The sequence below is a fragment of the Taeniopygia guttata genome, chromosome 30 (assembly GCF_048771995.1).
Source record: "Taeniopygia guttata chromosome 30, bTaeGut7.mat, whole genome shotgun sequence".
Taxonomy (NCBI): Eukaryota; Metazoa; Chordata; class Aves; order Passeriformes; family Estrildidae; genus Taeniopygia; species Taeniopygia guttata.
In genome coordinates this window covers 925081-942524 of record NC_133055.1, presented here as the reverse complement: position 1 = coordinate 942524, position 17444 = coordinate 925081, and the positions used below count along the sequence as shown (strand labels likewise).

Genomic DNA, 17444 nt, shown 5'->3' with positions numbered 1-17444 from the left:
AAAAGATCCCAAAATCCCCCAAACTTTGGGAAAGGATCCCAAAATCTCATCCAGAATTCAGAAAATTATTCCAAAATCTCCCAAATTTTGGGAAAGGATCCCCAAAATCTCTCAAACTTTGGGAAAAGATCCCAAAATCTCAACAAGAATTCAGAAAATTATCCCAAATCCCCCCAAACTTTGGGAAAAGATCCCCAAATCCCCCAAACTTTGGGAAAAGATCCCAAAATCACATCCAGAATTCGGAAAATTATCCCAAATGCCCCAAACTTTGGGAAAAGATCCCAAAATCCCCCAAACTTTGGGAAAAGATCCCAAAATCCCCCAAACTTTGGGAAAGGATCCCAAAATCCCCCAAAATTTTGGGAAAAGATACCCAAAATCCCCCCAAATTTTGGGAAAAGATCCCAAAATCATATCCAGAATTTGGAAAACGATCCCAAAATCCCCCAAACTTTGGGAAAAGATCCCAAAATCCCCCAAACTTTGGGAAAAGATCCCAAAATCACATCCAGAATTCGGAAACGGATCCCAAAATCCCCCAAACTTTGGGAAAAGATCCCAAAATCTCATCCAGAATTCAGAAAATTATCCCAAATCCCCCAAACTTTGGGAAAAGATCCCCAAATCCCCCAAACTTTGGGAAAAGATCCCCAAAATCTCTCAAACTTTGGGAAAAGATCCCAAAATCACATCCAGAATTCGGAAAATTATTCCAAAATCCCCCAAACTTTGGGAAATGACCCCAAATCCCCCCAAATTTTGGGAAAAGATCCCAAAATCTCATCTAGAATTCAGAAAATAATCCCAAAATCCCCCAAACTTTGGGAAAGGATCCCAAAATCCCCCAAACTTCGGGAAATGTCCCAAAATCCCCCAAACTTTGGGAAAGGATCCCCAAATCTCTCAAACTTTGGGAAAGGATCCCAAAATCACATCCAGAATTCAGAAAATTATCCCAAATCCCCTAAATTTTGGGAAAAGATCCCCAAAATCCCTCAAACTTTAGGAAAAGATCCAAAAATCACATCCAGAATTCGGAAACGGATCCCAAATCCCCTAAACTTTGGGAAAAGATCCCAAATCCCCCAAACTTTGGGAAAGGATCCCAAATCCCCCAAACTTTGGGAAAAGATCCCAAATCCCCCAAACTTTGGGAAAGGATCCCAAAATCTCATCCAAAATTCGGAAAATTATTCCAAAATCCCCCAAACATTGGGAAATGACCCCAAATCCCCCCAGACTTTGGGAAAAGATCCCTAAAATCCCCCAAATTTAGGGAAAAGATCCCAAAATCCCCCAAACTTTGGGAAAAGATCCCAAAGTCACATCCAGAATTCGGAAAACGATCCCAAAATCCCCCAAACATTGGGAAAAGATCCCCAAATCTCATCCAGAATTCAGAAAATTATCCCAAATCCCCCAAACTCTGGGAAAGGATCCCAAAATCACATCCAGAATTTGGAAAACGATCCCAAAATCTCTCAAACTTTGGGAAAAGATCCCAAAATCACATCCAGAATTCGGAAACGGATCCCAAATCCCTCAAAACTTTGGGAATTGCTGCTCCCAACCCCAAAGCTCCCAAAACCCGGTGCCAGGACCTGCCCTCGGCTCATTAAGGGCTAATTAGCGTTAATTAACCCCGGCTTCACCCCTTTAATTAACGCTCCGGGGATAACGAAGCGGCTTTTCCTGGGATTTTCCTGCGGCTTTTCCCGGAAAAATCCTCCCCAGGAGGGCTCGGGGTCATCCCCGGGAATTTTGGGGAATTTTTGGGGATTTGGGGAGTGAAATCCAAGTGAATGGCACCCGAAAAACTCGGGAATTTCCTCAGGTTCCCAATTCCCAGCCCAAAATATCCGGGAATTCCCTCAGGTTCCAAATTCCCAGCCCAAAATATCCGGGAATTCCCTCAGGCTGGGAATTCCAACCTCAAAACCTCGGGAATTCCCTCAGGATACAAATTCCAACCCCAAAAACTCGGGAATTCCCTCAGGTCCCCAATTCCTATCCCAAAAACTCGGGAATTTCCTCAGGTTCCCAATTCCCAGCCCAAAATATCCGGGAATTCCCTCAGGGTGGAAATTCCAACCCCAAAAACTCGGGAATTCCCTCAGGTCCCCAATTCCCATCCCAAAAACTTGGGAATTTCCTCAGGTTCCCAATTCCCAGCCCAAAATATCCGGGAATTCCCTCAGGGTGGAAATTCCAACCCCAAAAACTCGGGAATTCCCTCAGGTCCCCAATTCCCATCCCAAAAACTTGGGAATTCCCTCAGGTTCCCAATTCCCAGCCCAAAAACTCGGGAATTCCCTCAGGTTCCAAATTTCCACCCTAAAAAAACCCCAAAATTCCTTCAGGTTCCCAATTCCCAGCCCAAAATATCCGGGAATTCCCTCAGGCTGGGAATTCCCATCCCAAAAACTCGGGAATTCCCTCAGGTTCCCAATTCCCATCCCAAAAACTCGGGAATTCCCTCAGGTTCCAAATTCCCATCCCAAAAACTCAGGAATTCCCAATTCCCATCCCAAAAACAACAGGAATTCCCTCAGGATACAAATTCCCACCCCAAAAAACCCCAAAATTCCTTCAGGTTCCCAATTCCCAGCCCAAAATATCCAGGGATTCCCTCAGGCTGGGAATTCCCATCCCAAAACCTCGGGAATTCCCTCAGGCTGGGAATTCCAATCTCAAAACTTCGATAATTCCCTCAGGATACAAATTCCCACCCCAAAATACCCCCAGGAATTCCCTCAGGCTCCAAATTCCAACCCCAAAAAAACCCAGGAATTCCCTCAGGTTCTGAATTTCCATCCCAAAATACACAGAAATTCCCTCAGGCTGGGAATTCCAACCTCAAAACTTCGGGAATTCCCTCAGAATATAAATTCCCACCCCAAAATACCCCCAGGAATTCCCTCAGGTTCTGAATTCCTATCCCAAAATATTCAGGAATTCCCTCAGGTTGGGAATTCCAACCCCAAAACCTCGGGAATTCCCTCAATCTCCCAATTCCCATCCCAAAAAAATGAGAATTCCCCCAGTGTCCCCCAATTCCAATCCTATAAAATCCCGTTAATCCCCTCATTGTCCCATTCCCATCCCAAAAAAAACAGGAATTCCCTCAGGATTCACTCCCCATCCCAAAAAAAACCAGGAATTCCCTCAGGATTCACTCCTCATCCCAAAAGATGTGGGAATTCTCTCGAGTTCCCAATTCCCATCCCAAAACATCCAGGAATTCCCGCAGTATTCCATCCCCACCCCAGAAAATCCAGGAATTCTCCCAATGTTCCTTCTCCATCCCCCCAAAAAATCCAGGAATTTCCTCAGTGCTTCATCCCCATCCTATAAAAACCCGGAATTCCCTCAGGGTTTCCTCTTCATCCCAAAATATCCGGGAATTCCCTCAGGGCTCCCTTCCCATTCCGAAAATACCCCAAAATTCCTTCATGTTCCCAATTTCCATCCCAAAACATCCAGGAATTCCCTCAGGGTTCACTTTCCATCCCAAAAATCCCATTGATCCCCTCAGTGTCCCATTCCCATCCCAAAAATCCCATTAATCCCCTTAGTGTTCACTTTCCATCCCAAAAAAACCCGGGAATTCCCTCAGTGTCCCATTCCCATCCCAAAAAACCGGGAATTCCCTCAGGATTCACTTTCCATCCCAAAAATCCCACTGATCCCCTCAGTGTCCCATTCTCATCCCAAAAATCCCATTAAACCCCTCAGTGTCCCATTCCCATCCCCAAAAAAAATGGGAATCCCCTCAGTGTTCACTTTTCATCCCAAAAAAAACGGGAATTCCCTCAGTATTCACTTTCTAACTCAAAAATTCCCTCATGTTGCCAATTCTCATCCCAAAAAATCCAGGAATTCCCTCAGTGTCCAAATCCCATTCCAAAAATTGAATTAATCCCCTCAGTGTCCCATTCCCATCCCAAAAAAACCGGGAATTCCCTCAGTGTCCCATTCCCATCCCAAAAATCCCATTAATCCCCTCAGTGTCCCATTCCCATCCCAAAAATCCCATTAATCCCCTCAGTGTCCCATTCCCATCCCAAAAATCCCATTAATCCCCTCAGTGTCCCATTCCCATCCCAAAAATCCCATTAATCCCCTCAGTGTCCCATTCCCATCCCAAAAATCCCATTAATCCCCTCAGTGTCCCATTCCCATCCCAAAAATCCCATTAATCCCCTCAGTGTCCCATTCCCATCCCAAAAAAAACGGGAATTCCCTCAGTGTCCCATTCCCATCCCAAAAAAAAACCGGGAATTCCCTCAGTGTTCACTTTCCATCTCAAAAATTCCCTCATGTTTGCAATTCTCATCCCAAAAAATCCAGGAATTCCCTCAGTGTGTCATTCCCATTCCAAAAACTGAATTAATCCCCTCAGTGTCCCATTCCCATCCCAAAAAAACCGGGAATTCCCTCAGTGTCCCATTGCCATCCCAAAAAAAACGGGAATTCCCTCAATATTCACTTTCTATCTCAAAAATTCTCTCATGTTCCCAATTCTCATCCCAAAAATTCCAGGAATTCCCTCAGTGTCCCATAAAAACCGGGAATTCCCTCAATGTTTCCTCTCCATCCCAAAATACCCGGGAATTCCCTCAGGATTCACTCCCCATCCCAAAAAAAACCAGGAATTGCCTCATGTTCCCAATTCCCATCCCAAAACATCCAGGAATTCCCTCAGGATTCACTTTCCATCCCAAAAATCCCCTTAATCCCCTCAGTGTCCCATTCTCATCCCAGAAAAAATGGGAATTCCCTCAGTGTCCCATAAAAACCGGGAATTCCCTCAATGTTTCCTCTCCATCCCAAAATACCCAGGAATTCCCTCAGGATTCACTTTCCATCCCAAAAAAACCGGGAATTCCCTCAGTGTCCCATTCCCATCCCAAAACATTCAGGAATTCCCTCAGGATTCACTTCCCATCCCAAAAATCCCGTTAATTCCCTCAGTGTTCACTTTCCATCCCAAAAAAAACGGGAATTCCCTCAGTGTCCCATTCCCATCCAAAAACATTCAGGAATTCCCTCAGGATTCACTTTCCATCCCAAAAATCCCGTTAATCCCCTCAGTGTCCCATTCCCATCCAAAAACATTCAGGAATTCCCTCAGGATTCACTTTCCATCCCAAAAATCCCGTTAATCCCCTCAGTGTCCCATTGCCATCCCAAAAAACCCAGGAATTCCCTCAGTGTCCCATTCCCATCCCCAAAAAACGGGAATTCCCTCAGTGTCCCATTCCCATCGAAAAACATTCAGGAATTGCCTCATGTTCCCAATTCCCGTCCCAAAACATCCAGGAATTCCCTCAGTGACCCATTCCCATCCCAAAAAAAATGGGAATTCCCTCAGTGTCCCATTGCCATCCCAAAACATCCAGGAATTGCCTCGTTCCCAATTCCTGTCCCAAAACATTCAGGAATTCCCTCAGGATTCACTTTCCATCCCAAAAATCCCGTTAATCCCCTCAGTGTCCCATTCCCATCCCAAAAAAACCGGGAATTCTCTCAGTGTTCACTTTCCATCCCCAAAAAAACGGGAATTCTCTCAGTGTTCACTTTCCATCCCAAAAAAACTGGGAATTCCCTCAGTGTTCACTTTCCATCCCAAAAATTCCATTAATCCCGTCAGTGTCCCATTCCCATCCCAAAAAAAACGGGAATTCCCTCAGTGTCCCATTCCCATCCCAAAAAAAACGGGAATTCCCTCAGTGTCCCATTCTCATCCGAAAAAAAACGGGAATTCCCTCAGTGTCCCATTCCCATCCCAAAAAAAACGGGAATTCCCTCAGTGTCCCATTCCCATCCGAAAAAAAACGGGAATTCCCTCAGGATTCACTTTCCATCCCAAAAATCCCATTAATCCCTTCAGTGTCCCATTCCCATCCCAAAAAAACCCGGGAATTCCCTCAGTGACCCATTCCCATCCCAAAAATTGAATTAATCCCCTCAGTGTCCCATTCCCATCTCAAAAAAACGGGAATTCCCTCAGTGCCCCATTCCCATCCCAAAACATTCAGGAATTCCCTCAGGATTCCCTTCCCATCCCAAAAATCCCATTAATTCCCTCAGTGTCCCATTCCCATCCCAAAAAAACGGGAATTCCCTCAGTGTCCCATTGCCATCCAAAAACATTCAGGAATTGCCTCATGTTCCCAATTCCCATCCCAAAAAACCCGGGAATTCCCTCAGTGTTTCCTCTCCATTCCAAAAAAAACGGGAACTCCCTCAGCATCCCCTTCCCAAAAATTCCCTCATGTTCCCAATCCCCATCCCAACACATCCAGGAATTCCCTCAGGATTCACTTTCCATCCCAAAAATCCCGTTAATCCCCTCAGTGTCCCATTCCCATCCCAAAAAAAAAACGGGAATTCCCTCAGTGTTCACTTTCCATCCCAAAAAAACCGGGAATTCCCTCAGTGTCCCATTCCCATCCCAGAAAAAACCTGGGAATTCCCTCAGTGTTCACTTTCCATCTCAAAAATTCACTCATGTTGCAAATTCCCATCCCAAAAAATCCAGGAATTCCCTCAGTGTCCCATTCCCATCCCAAAAAAAACCGGGAATTCCCTCAGTGTCCCATTGCCATCCAAAAACATTCAGGAATTGCCTCATGTTCCCAATTCCCATCCCAAAACATCCAGGAATTCTCTCAGGATTCACTTTCCATCCCAAAAATCCCGTTAATTCCCTCAGTGTCCCATTCCCATCCCAAAAATCCCATTAATCCCCTCAGTGTCCCATTCCCATCCCAAAAAAAACGGGAATTCCCTCAGTATTCACTTTCCATCTCAAAAATTCACTGATGTTGTGAATTCCCATCCCAAAAATCCCATTAATCCCCTCAGTGTTCACTTTCCATCCCAAAAAAACCGGGAATTCCCTCAGTGTCCCATTCCCATCCCAAAAAACCCTGGGAATTCCCTCAGTGTTCCATTCCCATCCCAAAAAACCCTGGGAATTCCCTCAGTGTTCCATTCCCATCCCAAAAACATTCAGGAATTTCCTCAGTGTCCCATTCCCATCCCAAAAAAACCGGGAATTCCCTCAGGATTCACTCCTCATCCCCAAAAAAACCAGGAATTGCCTCATGTTCCCAATTCCCATCCCAAAAACATTCAGGAATTCCCTCAATATTCACTTTCTATCTCAAAAATTCTCTCATGTTCCCAATTCTCATCCCAAAAACTCCAGGAATTCCCTCAGTGTGTCATTCCCATTCCAAAAAATTAATTAATCCCCTCAGTGACCCTTTCCCATCCCAAAAACATTCAGGAATTCCCTCAGGATTCACTTTTCATCCCAAAAATCCCATTAATCCCCTCAGTGTCCCATTCCCATCCCAAAAATCCCGTTAATCCCCTCAGTGTCCCATTCCCATCCCAAAAAAAACCAGGAATTCCCTCAGTGTCCCATTCCCATCCCTAAAAAACCGGGAATTCCCTCAGTATTCACTTTCCATCTCGAAAATTCCCTCATGTTGCAAATTCCCATCCCAAAAAATCCAGGAATTCCCTCAGTGTCCCATTCCCATCCAAAAAATTGAATTAATCCCCTCAGTGTCCCATTCCCATCCCAAAAAAAATGGGAATTCCCTCAGTGTCCCAATTCCCCTCCCAAAAACATTCAGGAATTCTCTCAGGATTCACTTTCCATCCCAAAAATCCCACTGATCCCCTCAGTGACCCATTCCCATCCCAGAAAAAAATGGGAATTCCCTCAGTGTCCCATAAAAACCGGGAATTCCCTCAGTGTTTCCTCTTCATCCCAAAATATCCAGGAATTCCCTCAAGATTCACTCCCCATCCCAAAAAAACCAGGAATTGCCTCATGTTCCCAATTCCCGTCCCAAAACATTCAGGAATTCCCTCAGGATTCACTTTCCATCCCAAAAATCCCGTTAATCCCCTCAGTGTGTCATTCCCATCCCAAAAATCCCATTAATCCCCTCAGTGTCCCATTCCCATCCCAAAAAAACCGGGAATTCCCTCAGCGTTCACTTTCCATCCCAAAAACCCCCTCAGCATTCCCAAACTTCCCGGGAATGCCCTCAGGGCCCGGTGTCACTCCAGAATTCCCGGTCCCACCCGTTATTCCCGGTCCCACCCGTTATTCCCGGTGTCACTCCCCAATTCCCGGTGTCACTCCCGAATTCCCGGTGCCCCCCCCACCCCCCCGCGCTCCCCTCAGGACCTTCCCCGCTCCCATCGCCGCCCGTTCCACCGTCACCGCTTCCCAAAATCGCGAAAATTGGGGAGGAGAGCTGAAAACAGCCCCGGGAGCAGCCGCAGCACCGGGCCCGGTGCAGCCCCGGGCCGCCCTCAGCGCCTCCTCCCCTCACGGAGCGGCGGGGGCGGGAGCGGCCTGGGCCTAACGGGGGCGGGCCGTGCCTAACCGGGGGCGGGCCGCCTCGGGAGCAGCGGGGCGGCCCTGAGCGGCTCCCCGGGCGCTACCGGCGGCGTTCCGGGGTTAACTCACCGCGGGCCGGGCCGGCGCTGCCGCCGCTTTGGAGCCGCCGCCGCCGCTCCGGAGCCGCCGCCGCTTCCTCCCGGTCCGCCACAAAATGGCGGCGGCAGGAAGTGCCCCCCGCGCGCCGGCCCCGCCCCGCGCTACGCCAACGGCGCGCCCGGCGCTACGCCAACGGCGTAACGCCGCGCACGGATAATGGTACGCAAACGGCGTAAGGCGGCGAGAAACGGTGTTTACGCAAACGGCGGAGCGCGGCCCCGCCCGCCCCGCCCCGCGCCCTACGCAAACGGCGTAACCCCGGCGGCGCAGGGCGGAGGGCGCTCCGCCGCGACCCCCGCGCTGCCCGGTGAGGGCGGACACGCCGCGGATCGCCCGCGGGCCGTACCGGGAGGCGGCGGAGACAGCGGCGGGCGCGGCGGAGGGCGGCGAGTGAGCGGCGCTGGCGGCGGCGGCGCCCCCGCCTTTACGGCGTTGGCGCAGCGGCGGGGCCCGCGCCGCAGCTTACGCCGTTGGCGTAGCCGCCCCTGACGCAGCGGCCGCATTACGCAATGCGGGTTACGCCGGCGGGGCGACGTAAACGGCGTTGGTGAATCGCGGCGCCCCCATTAAGCCCACCCGGTGTGTCCCGCTCCGTCCTCCCGGTTCCCCTCAGCGGCGGCGGCGCCCCCGGCCCGGCCCGGCCCGGCCCTCCCGGTGCGCCCGCGGCGGCCCCGCTGTTACCTGAGGGGGCCGCGGCGCTCCGGGACGGCGGAGGAGGAGGAGGAGGAGGAGGAAGGGGAGGAAGGGGAGGGGGGGCCGCGGGCACAGAGGGGCAGCGGCTCCGGCAGCGGCGCCGCACTGACCTCACCGCGCTGCGCGTGACGTCACGGCGCACGCGGACACGCCCACCGCCGCCGGCCCCGCGCGTGACGTCACCGGGGAGCGGGAGGGGAGGGGGGGAGAACCGGGAGGGGGGAGGGGACACCGGGAGGGGAATGGGGACACCGGGAGGGGGGAGGGGAGAACCGGGAAGGGGGGGAGAACCGGGAGAAGGAAGGGGGACACAGGGGGGACACCGGGAGGGGGAGGGAACCGGGGGGATACCGGGAGGGGGGAGGGAGAGGGGGATGGGACACCGGGAGGGGCACCGAGAGAGGGGAGGGGACACCGGGAGGGGGGATGGGACACCGGGGGGACACCGGGAGGGAAAATGGGGGGGGAAACCGGGGGGACACCGGAGGAGGGGAGGGGGAGAACCGGGGGGACACCGGGACGGGACATTTGGGGGGACACCGGAGGGGACATTTGGGGGGTACCGGGAGGGTCAAGTGGGACACCGGGAGGGGTACCGGGAGGGGGGAAGGGATAAACCGGGGGGGGGCACCGGGAGGGGACACCGGGAAGGGACATTTGGGGGGTACCGGGAGGGTCCCGGGGGTACCGGGAGGGGACAGGGGACACCGGGAGGGGGGGAGGGACAATTTGGGGGTCCGGGGGACACGTTGGGGACATTTTGGGGGTCCCCGGTGACATTTTGGGGGGATTTGGGGACATTTTGGGGCCCCTGGGGACAATTTGAGGGTCCCTGGGGACATTTTGGGGGGATTTGGGGAAATTTTGGGGGTCCCAGGGACAATTTGGGGACATTTTGGGGGTCCCTGGGGACATTTTGGGGGTCCCTCGATAAATTTGGGGACATTTTGGGGGTCCCTCGATAAATTTGGGGACATTTGGGGGGTCCCAGGGACAATTTGGGGACATTTTGGGGGTCCCAAGGGACATTTGGGGACATTTTGGGGGTCCCTGGGGACATTTTGGGGGTCCCAGGGGACATCTGGGGACATTTTGGGGGTCCCTGGGGACATTTTGGGGGATTTTGGGACATTTTGGGGACATTTTGGGGGATTTTGGGACATTTTGGGGGGTTTTGGGGACATTTTGGGGACATTTTGGGGGATTTAGGGACATTTTGGGGTCCTGGGGACATTTTGGGGGTCCCAAGGACAATTTGGGGACATTTTTGGGGTCCCTGAGGACGTTTTGGGGGATTTTGGGACATTTTGGGGACATTTTGGGGGATTTTGGGACATTTTGGGGACATTTTGGGGGGGATTTAGGGACATTTTGGGGTCCCCCCCCCCAGAAATTCCCATTCCAGAGAAATTTGGGATCAATTTAAGGAAAAAAATCCCCCCAAAATTCCCCATTTTTTTGGGAATTCCCTTTGGGAATTTTTTTTTTTTTTTGGGGTGAAAAAAGGAAATTTTGGTTCAAACAAAACGATTCAAAAATCCCGACTCCGAATCCCAAAGAATTTCTGGAATTTTTTTTTGGGAATTCTGTAGGAAAAATCAGGATAAAAATCACAAGGTGGAGCCTCTGAATTTTGCTGGAAAAGGGAAATTTTTGGGGAAAAAAATGGGAATTTCTCCCAAAAATCCTCCTTTGGAATGGGAAAATTCCTTAAAATTCCCATTCCAGCCCCAAATCCTCACCGGGAATGAGGAAAAAAGGGAAAAATTCCAATTTTTTGGGGGAAAAATCTTCCCTAAAACGGATTAATTTTAGAAAAAAAAATGAAGGAATTTCCCAGGAATTTTCCCAAATTTCCAACTTTTTATTTTTCCCATTTTTTGAGGCTTTTTTCCCCAAATCCCAGCAGAGAATTCCTCAGGGATGGGAAAATTTGGGAATTTTTCCTCTTTTGTGGTTTCTTCATCCTGGAAGGATGGAAAAAAAAAATAATAAAAATAAAATCAGGAAAAAATCCTGGAAAAATCAAATTAATTTTCATGAATTTCCCAGGAATTCTCCCCAAAATCCCACCCCCCCCCCCCAGCTTGGAAAAATCCTGGAAAAATCCAAATTTCCTGAATCAAATCCTCACCTTTTCCTGAAATTCTCAGGATTTTTCCACCTTTTTCTCTTCCTCCTTTTCCAGGATTTTTTCCTCTTTTTCTGGAATTTTTTCCGGAATTTTTTCCGTGATTTTTTCCTCTTTTTCCGCGTTTTTTTCTGGGATTTTTTCCTCTTTTTCCACCATTTTTTCCGGGATTTTTTCCTCCTTTTCCGGGATTTTTCCGGGATTTTTTTCCGGAATTTTTTCCTCCTCTTCCCCCTCCCCTCCCTCAGTTTGGTTTTGGGTGGAAATCCCCAATTCCTGCGATTTTTCCGTCGGATTTTCGGGAATTTCGGGATTTTCGGGATTTTCCGGCTCCTCCAGGAACGGCGGCACCAGGAGGGGTCTGGGGGGCTCCAGGAATTTTTGGGAATTTGGGGAATTTTCGGGAATTTCGCCTTTTTCCGGGATTTTTTCCGGCGTTTCCGTGGATTCGGGGTTTTCCCGGGATTCCTCCGGAGGCTCCTCCGTGAAGGGATCCTCGCCCTGGGGGGGAAAAATGGGAAAAATATGGAAAATTTGGGAAAATTGGGGGGAAAACGGGAAATTTGGGGGAAAACACAAAAATTGGGGAGAAAAAACGTGGAAAATTGGGGGGAAATTGGGGAAAAACATGGAAAATTGGGGAGAAATTGGGGGAAAAAGGGAAAATTGGGGAGAAATTGGGGAAAAACATGGAAAATTGGGGAGAAATTGGGGAAAAAAGGGAAAATAGGGAAATTAGGGGAAAAACACAAAAATTGGGGAAAAACCATGGAAAATCGGGGGGAAATAATGGAAATTTTGGGGGGAACAAAATTGGGGAAAAAATAATGGAAAATTAGGGAAAAACATGGAAAATTGGGGGGGGGAAATGGAAAAATGGGGAGAAAATAATGGAAAATTGGGGGAAAAATCCCAGGAAAATTGGGGGGAAAATAATGGAAAATTGGGGAAAAAGGGGAAATGGGGGGAAAATAGGGAAATTTGGGGAAAAAGCAGGAAAATTGGGCAGAAAACCAGGGAAAATTGGGAAAAAACAGGAAAATTGGGGGGAAAACATGGAAAATTGGGGGAAATTGGGGAGAAAATACATGGAAAGTTGGGGGGAAATAATGGAAATTTGGGGGGGGAACAAAATTGGAGAAAAAATAATGGAAAATTGAGGAAAAAAAACCAGGAAAATTGGGGGGGGGGAAATGGAAAATTTGAGAGAAAATGATGGAAAATTGGGGAAAAAAAACAGGAAAATTGGGCAGAAAATAATGGAAAATTGGGGAAAACATGGAAAACTGGGGAGAAAAGGGGAATGGGGGAAAAATAGGGAAATTTGGGGAAAAACACAAAAATTGGGGAGAAAAACCATGGAAAATTGGGGGGAAATAATGGAAATTTGGGGGGGAACAAAATTGGGGAAAAATAATGGAAAATTAGGGAAAAACATGGAAAATTGGGGGGAAATAATGGAAGTTTTGGAGGGAACAAAATTGGGGGAAAATAATGGAAAATTGGGAAGGGAAATAATGGAAAATTGGGGAATACATGGAAAATTGGGGGAAAAAACCCAGGAAAATTGTGGAGAAAATAATGGAAAATTGGGGGGAAATACATGGAAAATTGGGGAAAAAGGGAAAATGGGGAAAAAATAGGGAAATTTTGGGAAAAACACAAAAATTGGGGAGAAAAAACATGGAAAATGGGGGGGAAATTGGGGAAAAAAGGGAAAATTGGGGAGAAATTGGGGAAAAAAGGGAAAATAGGGGGAAAATAGGGAAATTAGGGGAAAAACACAAAAATTGGGGAGAAAAACCATGGAAAATTGGGGGGAAATAATGGAAATTTTGGGGGGAACAAAATTGGGGAAAAATAATGGAAAATTAGGGAAAAACATGGAAAATTGGGGGGAAATAATGGAAATTTTGGAGGGAACAAAATTGGGGGAAAATAATGGAAAATTGGGGAAAAACATGGAAAATTGGGGAAAACATGGAAAATTGGGAAGGGAAATAATGGAAAATTGGGGAAATACATGGAAAATTGGGGAATAAAACCCAGGAAAATTGTGGAGAAAATAATGGAAAATTGGGGGGAAATACATGGAAAATTGGGGAAAAAGGGGAAATGGGGAAAAAATAGGGAAATTTGGGGAAAAACAGAAAAATTGGGGAGAAAAACCATGGAAAATTGGGGGGAAATTGGGGAAAAACATGGAAAGTTGGGGGGAAATTGGGGAAAAAAGGGAAAATAGGGGGAAAATAGGGAAATTAGGGGGAAAACACAAAAATTGGGGAGAAAAACAATGGAAAATTGGGGGGAAATAATGGAAATTTTGGGGGGAACAAAATTGGGGGAAAATAATGGAAAATTGGGGAAAAACATGGAAAATTGGGCAGAAATTAGTGGAAAATTGGGGGAAAAAAACCAGGAAAATTGTGGGGGGGGAAATGGAAAATTGGAGAGAAAATGATGGAAAATTGGGGGGAAAATTTGGGGAAAAACAATGGAAATTGGGGAGAAAAACAGGGAAAATTGGGGGGGGGGGGGGAATAAGGGAAAATGGGGAAAAACCAGGAAAATTTGGGAAAAAACAGGAAAGTTGTGGGGAAAACCTGGAAAATTGGGGGGAAAACCAGGAAAATTGGGGAGAAAAACATGGAAAATTGGGGGGGGAAATGGAAAAATGGGCAGAAAATAATGGAAAATTGGGGAGAAAACATGGAAAATTGGGGGGGAAATAATGGAAAATTGGGGAGAAAAAAACAGGAAAATTGGGGAGAAATTGGGGAAAAACATGGAAAATTGGGGGGAAATAATGGAAATTTTGGGGAAAAAAAACTGGAGAAAAAATAATGGAAAATTGGGGGGGAAAAATGGAAAAATGGGGAGAAAATAATGGAAAATTGGGGAAAAAAAACAGGAAAATTGGGGGGGAAAAGATGGAAAATTTGAGAGAAAATGATGGAAAATTGGGGAAAAAAACAGGAAAATTGGGCAGAAAATAATGGAAAATTGGGGGAAAACATGGAAAATTGGGGAAAAAGGGGAATGGGGGAAAAATAGGGAAATTTGGGGAAAAACAATGGAAACTGGGGAGAAAACAGGGAAATTTGGGAAAAACATGGAAAATTGGGGGAAAAACATGGAAAATTGGGAAGAAAAGGGAAAATGGGGGAAAGCAGGAAAATTTTGGGGAAATTTGGAGAAAAATCCTTGAAAATTGGGGGAAAAATGTAAAATGTGGGGAAAAGAGGAAAATGGGGAAAATTGGGGGGGAAGAAATGGAAATTTGGGAAAAAATGGAGAAAATTGGGAGAAAACGGTGGAAATTTGGGAGGAAAAGCAGGAAAATTGGGAATTTCTGGGATAATGGGAATTTTTGGGATAATGGGAATTTCTGGGATAATGGGAATTTTTGGGATAATGGGAATTTTGGGGATAATGGGAATTTTGGGGATAATGGGAATTTTTGGGATAATGGGAATTTCTGGGATAATGGGAATTTCTGGGATAATGGGAATTTCTGGGATAATGGCAATTTTTGGGATAATGGGAATTTTTGGCATAATGGGAATTTTTGGGATAATGGGAATTTTTGGGATAACGGGAACGATCCCAAACTGGGATCCAAATCGGATTTTTTGGGATCCAAATTCCCGTTTTTCCTGGATCCAAATCGGATTTTTTGGGATCCAAATTCCCGTTTTTCCTGGATCCAAATCGGATTTTTTGGGATCCGCAGTTCCTCTTCTTGGGATGCGAAGTCCGTCTTCCCGGGATCCAAAATCCCGTTTTTTCGGAATCCAAAATCCCGTTTTTTGGGATCCAAAATCCCGTTTTTTCGGAATCCAAAATCCTGGTTTTTGGGATCCAAAATCCCATTTTTCCCGAGGATCCAAAGTCCCGTTTTTCGGGATCCAAATCCCCTTTTTTGGGATCCAAAATCCCATTTTTTGGGTTTCAAAATCCCGTTTTTCCCGAGGATCCAAAGTCCTTTTTCTGAGATCCAAATCCCATTTTTTGGGATCCAAAATCCCATTTTTCGGGATCCAAAATCCCATTTTTCCCGAGGATCCAAAGTCCTTTTTCTGGGATCCAAATCCCATTTTTTGGGATGCAAAATCCCGTTTTTCCGGGACTCCAGGTCCGTCTTCCCAGGATCCAAAATCCTTTTATTGGGATCCAAAATCCCATTTTTCGGGATCCAAAATCCTTTTTTTGGGATCCAAATCCCATTTTTTGGGATCCAAATTCCATTTCTCCTGGGATCCAAATCCCTTCTTTTCCCAGGATCCAAAGTCCTTTTTGTGGGATGCAAATCCCATTTTTCGGGATGCAAATCCCATTTTTTGGGATACAAATCCCATTTTTCGGGATGCAAATCCCATTTTTCCCTGGACTCAAGGTCCGTCTTCCCAGGATGCAAATCCCATTTTTCGGGATCCAAATGCCGTTTTTCCCGAGGATCCAAAGTCCTTTTTCTGGGATCAAAATCCCATTTTTTGGGATCCAAAATCCCATTTTTTGGGATCCAAAATCCCATTTTTTCCCCAGGATCCAAAGTCCTTTTTCTGGGATACAAATCCCATTTTTTGGGACGCAAAATCCCATTTTTTGGGACGCAAAGTCCCGTTTTTCGGGATCCAAATCCCATTTTTCGGGATCCAAATCCCATTTTTCCCGGGACTCCAGGTCCGTCTTCCCAGGATCCAAAATCCTTTTTTTGGGATGCAAAATCCCATTTTTTGGGATCCAAATCCCATTTTTCCCGAGGATCCAAAGTCCTTTTTCTGGGATCCAAATCCCGTTTTTCGGGACGCAAAGTCCCGTTTTTCGGGATCCAAATCCCATTTTTCGGGATACAAATCCCATTTTTCGGGATGCAAATCCCATTTTTCGGGATCCAAATCCCATTTTTCGGGATCCAAATCCCATTTTTCTGGGATCCAAATCCCATTTTTCGGGATCCAAATCCCATTTTCCCGGGACTCCAGGTCCGTCTTCCCAGGATCCAAAATCCTTTTTCCTCGGAATCCAAAGTCCCTTTTTTTGGGATGCAATTCCCGTTTTTTCCAGGATCAAACGTACCTCCTTTTCCTGGGATCCGCTGTCCTTTTTTTGGGATCCACCGTCTCTCTTCTCGGGATCCAAAATCTCCTTTTTTGGGATCCAAATCCCATTTTTTGGGATCCAAATCCCATTTTTTGGGATCCAAATCCCATTTTTTGGGATCCAAAATCCCGTTTTTCCCGAGGATCCAAAGTCCTTTTTCTGGGATCCAAAATTCCATTTTTTGGGACGCAAAGTCCCGTTTTTCGGGATCCAAATCCCGTTTTTCGGGATCCAAATCCTATTTTTCGGGATGCAAATCCCATTTTTTGGGATGCAAATCCCATTCTTCGGGATCCAAATCCCATTTTCCCAGGACTGCAAGTCCCTTTTCCCCAGGATCCAAAATCCTTTTTTTGGGATCCAAATCCCATTTTTCCCCAGGATCCAAAGTCCTTTTTCTGGGATGGAAATCCCATTTTTTGGGATGTAAATCCCATTTTTCCCTGGACCCGAGGTCCATCTTCCCAGGATCCAAAGTCCCGTTTTTCGGGATACAAATCCCATTTTTCGGGATGCAAATCCCATTTTTCGGGATCCAAATCCCATTTTCCCGGGACTCCAGGTCCGTCTTCCCGGGATCCAAACTCTTCCTTCTTGGACTCTTTCCCAGGATTTCGGGCCACTTTTCCCGGGATTCAAATCCCATTTTTCCCGAGGATCCAAAGTCCTTTTTCTGGGATCCAAATCCCGTTTTTCGGGACGCAAAGTCCCGTTTTTCGGGATCCAAATCCCATTTTTCGGGATACAAATCCCATTTTTCGGGATCCAAATCCCATTTTTCGGGATCCAAATCCCATTTTTCCCGGGACTCCAGGTCCGTCTTCCCAGGATCCAAAATCCTTTTTCCTCAGAATCCAAAGTCCCTTTTTTTGGGATGCAATTCCCGTTTTTCCAGGATCAAACGTACCTCCTTTTCCCGGGATCCGCTGTCCTTTTTTTGGGATCCGCCGCCTCTCTTCTCGGGATCCAAAATCTCCTTTTTTG

The 17444-nt window shown here is 47.1% G+C and overlaps 2 protein-coding genes across 15 annotated transcripts in view; both read right to left on the bottom strand.

The window, feature by feature from the left end:
• The window catches only part of BRD4 (bromodomain containing 4), an 83583-nt gene extending 74225 nt beyond the window's left edge, over positions 1-9358 (bottom strand). For 4 of the 9 annotated variants that reach the window (XM_072919953.1, XM_072919958.1, XM_072919960.1 and 1 more), the window contains exon 1: positions 8504-8659. The gene's annotated coding sequence lies outside the window, so the exon portion shown is untranslated. Of the gene's footprint in view, positions 1-8218; positions 8353-8503; positions 8661-8879; positions 9082-9214 lie in introns of those variants that run through there. The other 5 variants (XM_072919956.1, XM_072919954.1, XM_072919957.1 and 2 more) reach the window with 5 other exon arrangements.
• A 1711-nt stretch (positions 9359-11069) lies between these two features.
• AKAP8 (A-kinase anchoring protein 8) overlaps positions 11070-17444 on the bottom strand; it is a 33286-nt gene continuing 26911 nt past the window's right edge. For all 6 annotated transcript variants that reach the window (XM_072920026.1, XM_072920027.1, XM_072920029.1 and 3 more), the window contains 2 exons: positions 11361-11858; positions 11070-11193 (listed from right to left, as the gene is read on the bottom strand). In XM_072920026.1, the coding sequence (XP_072776127.1) occupies positions 11376-11858 (483 nt within the window). In that variant the 3' untranslated portion in view covers positions 11070-11193; positions 11361-11375. The remainder of the gene's footprint in view (positions 11194-11360; positions 11859-17444) is intronic.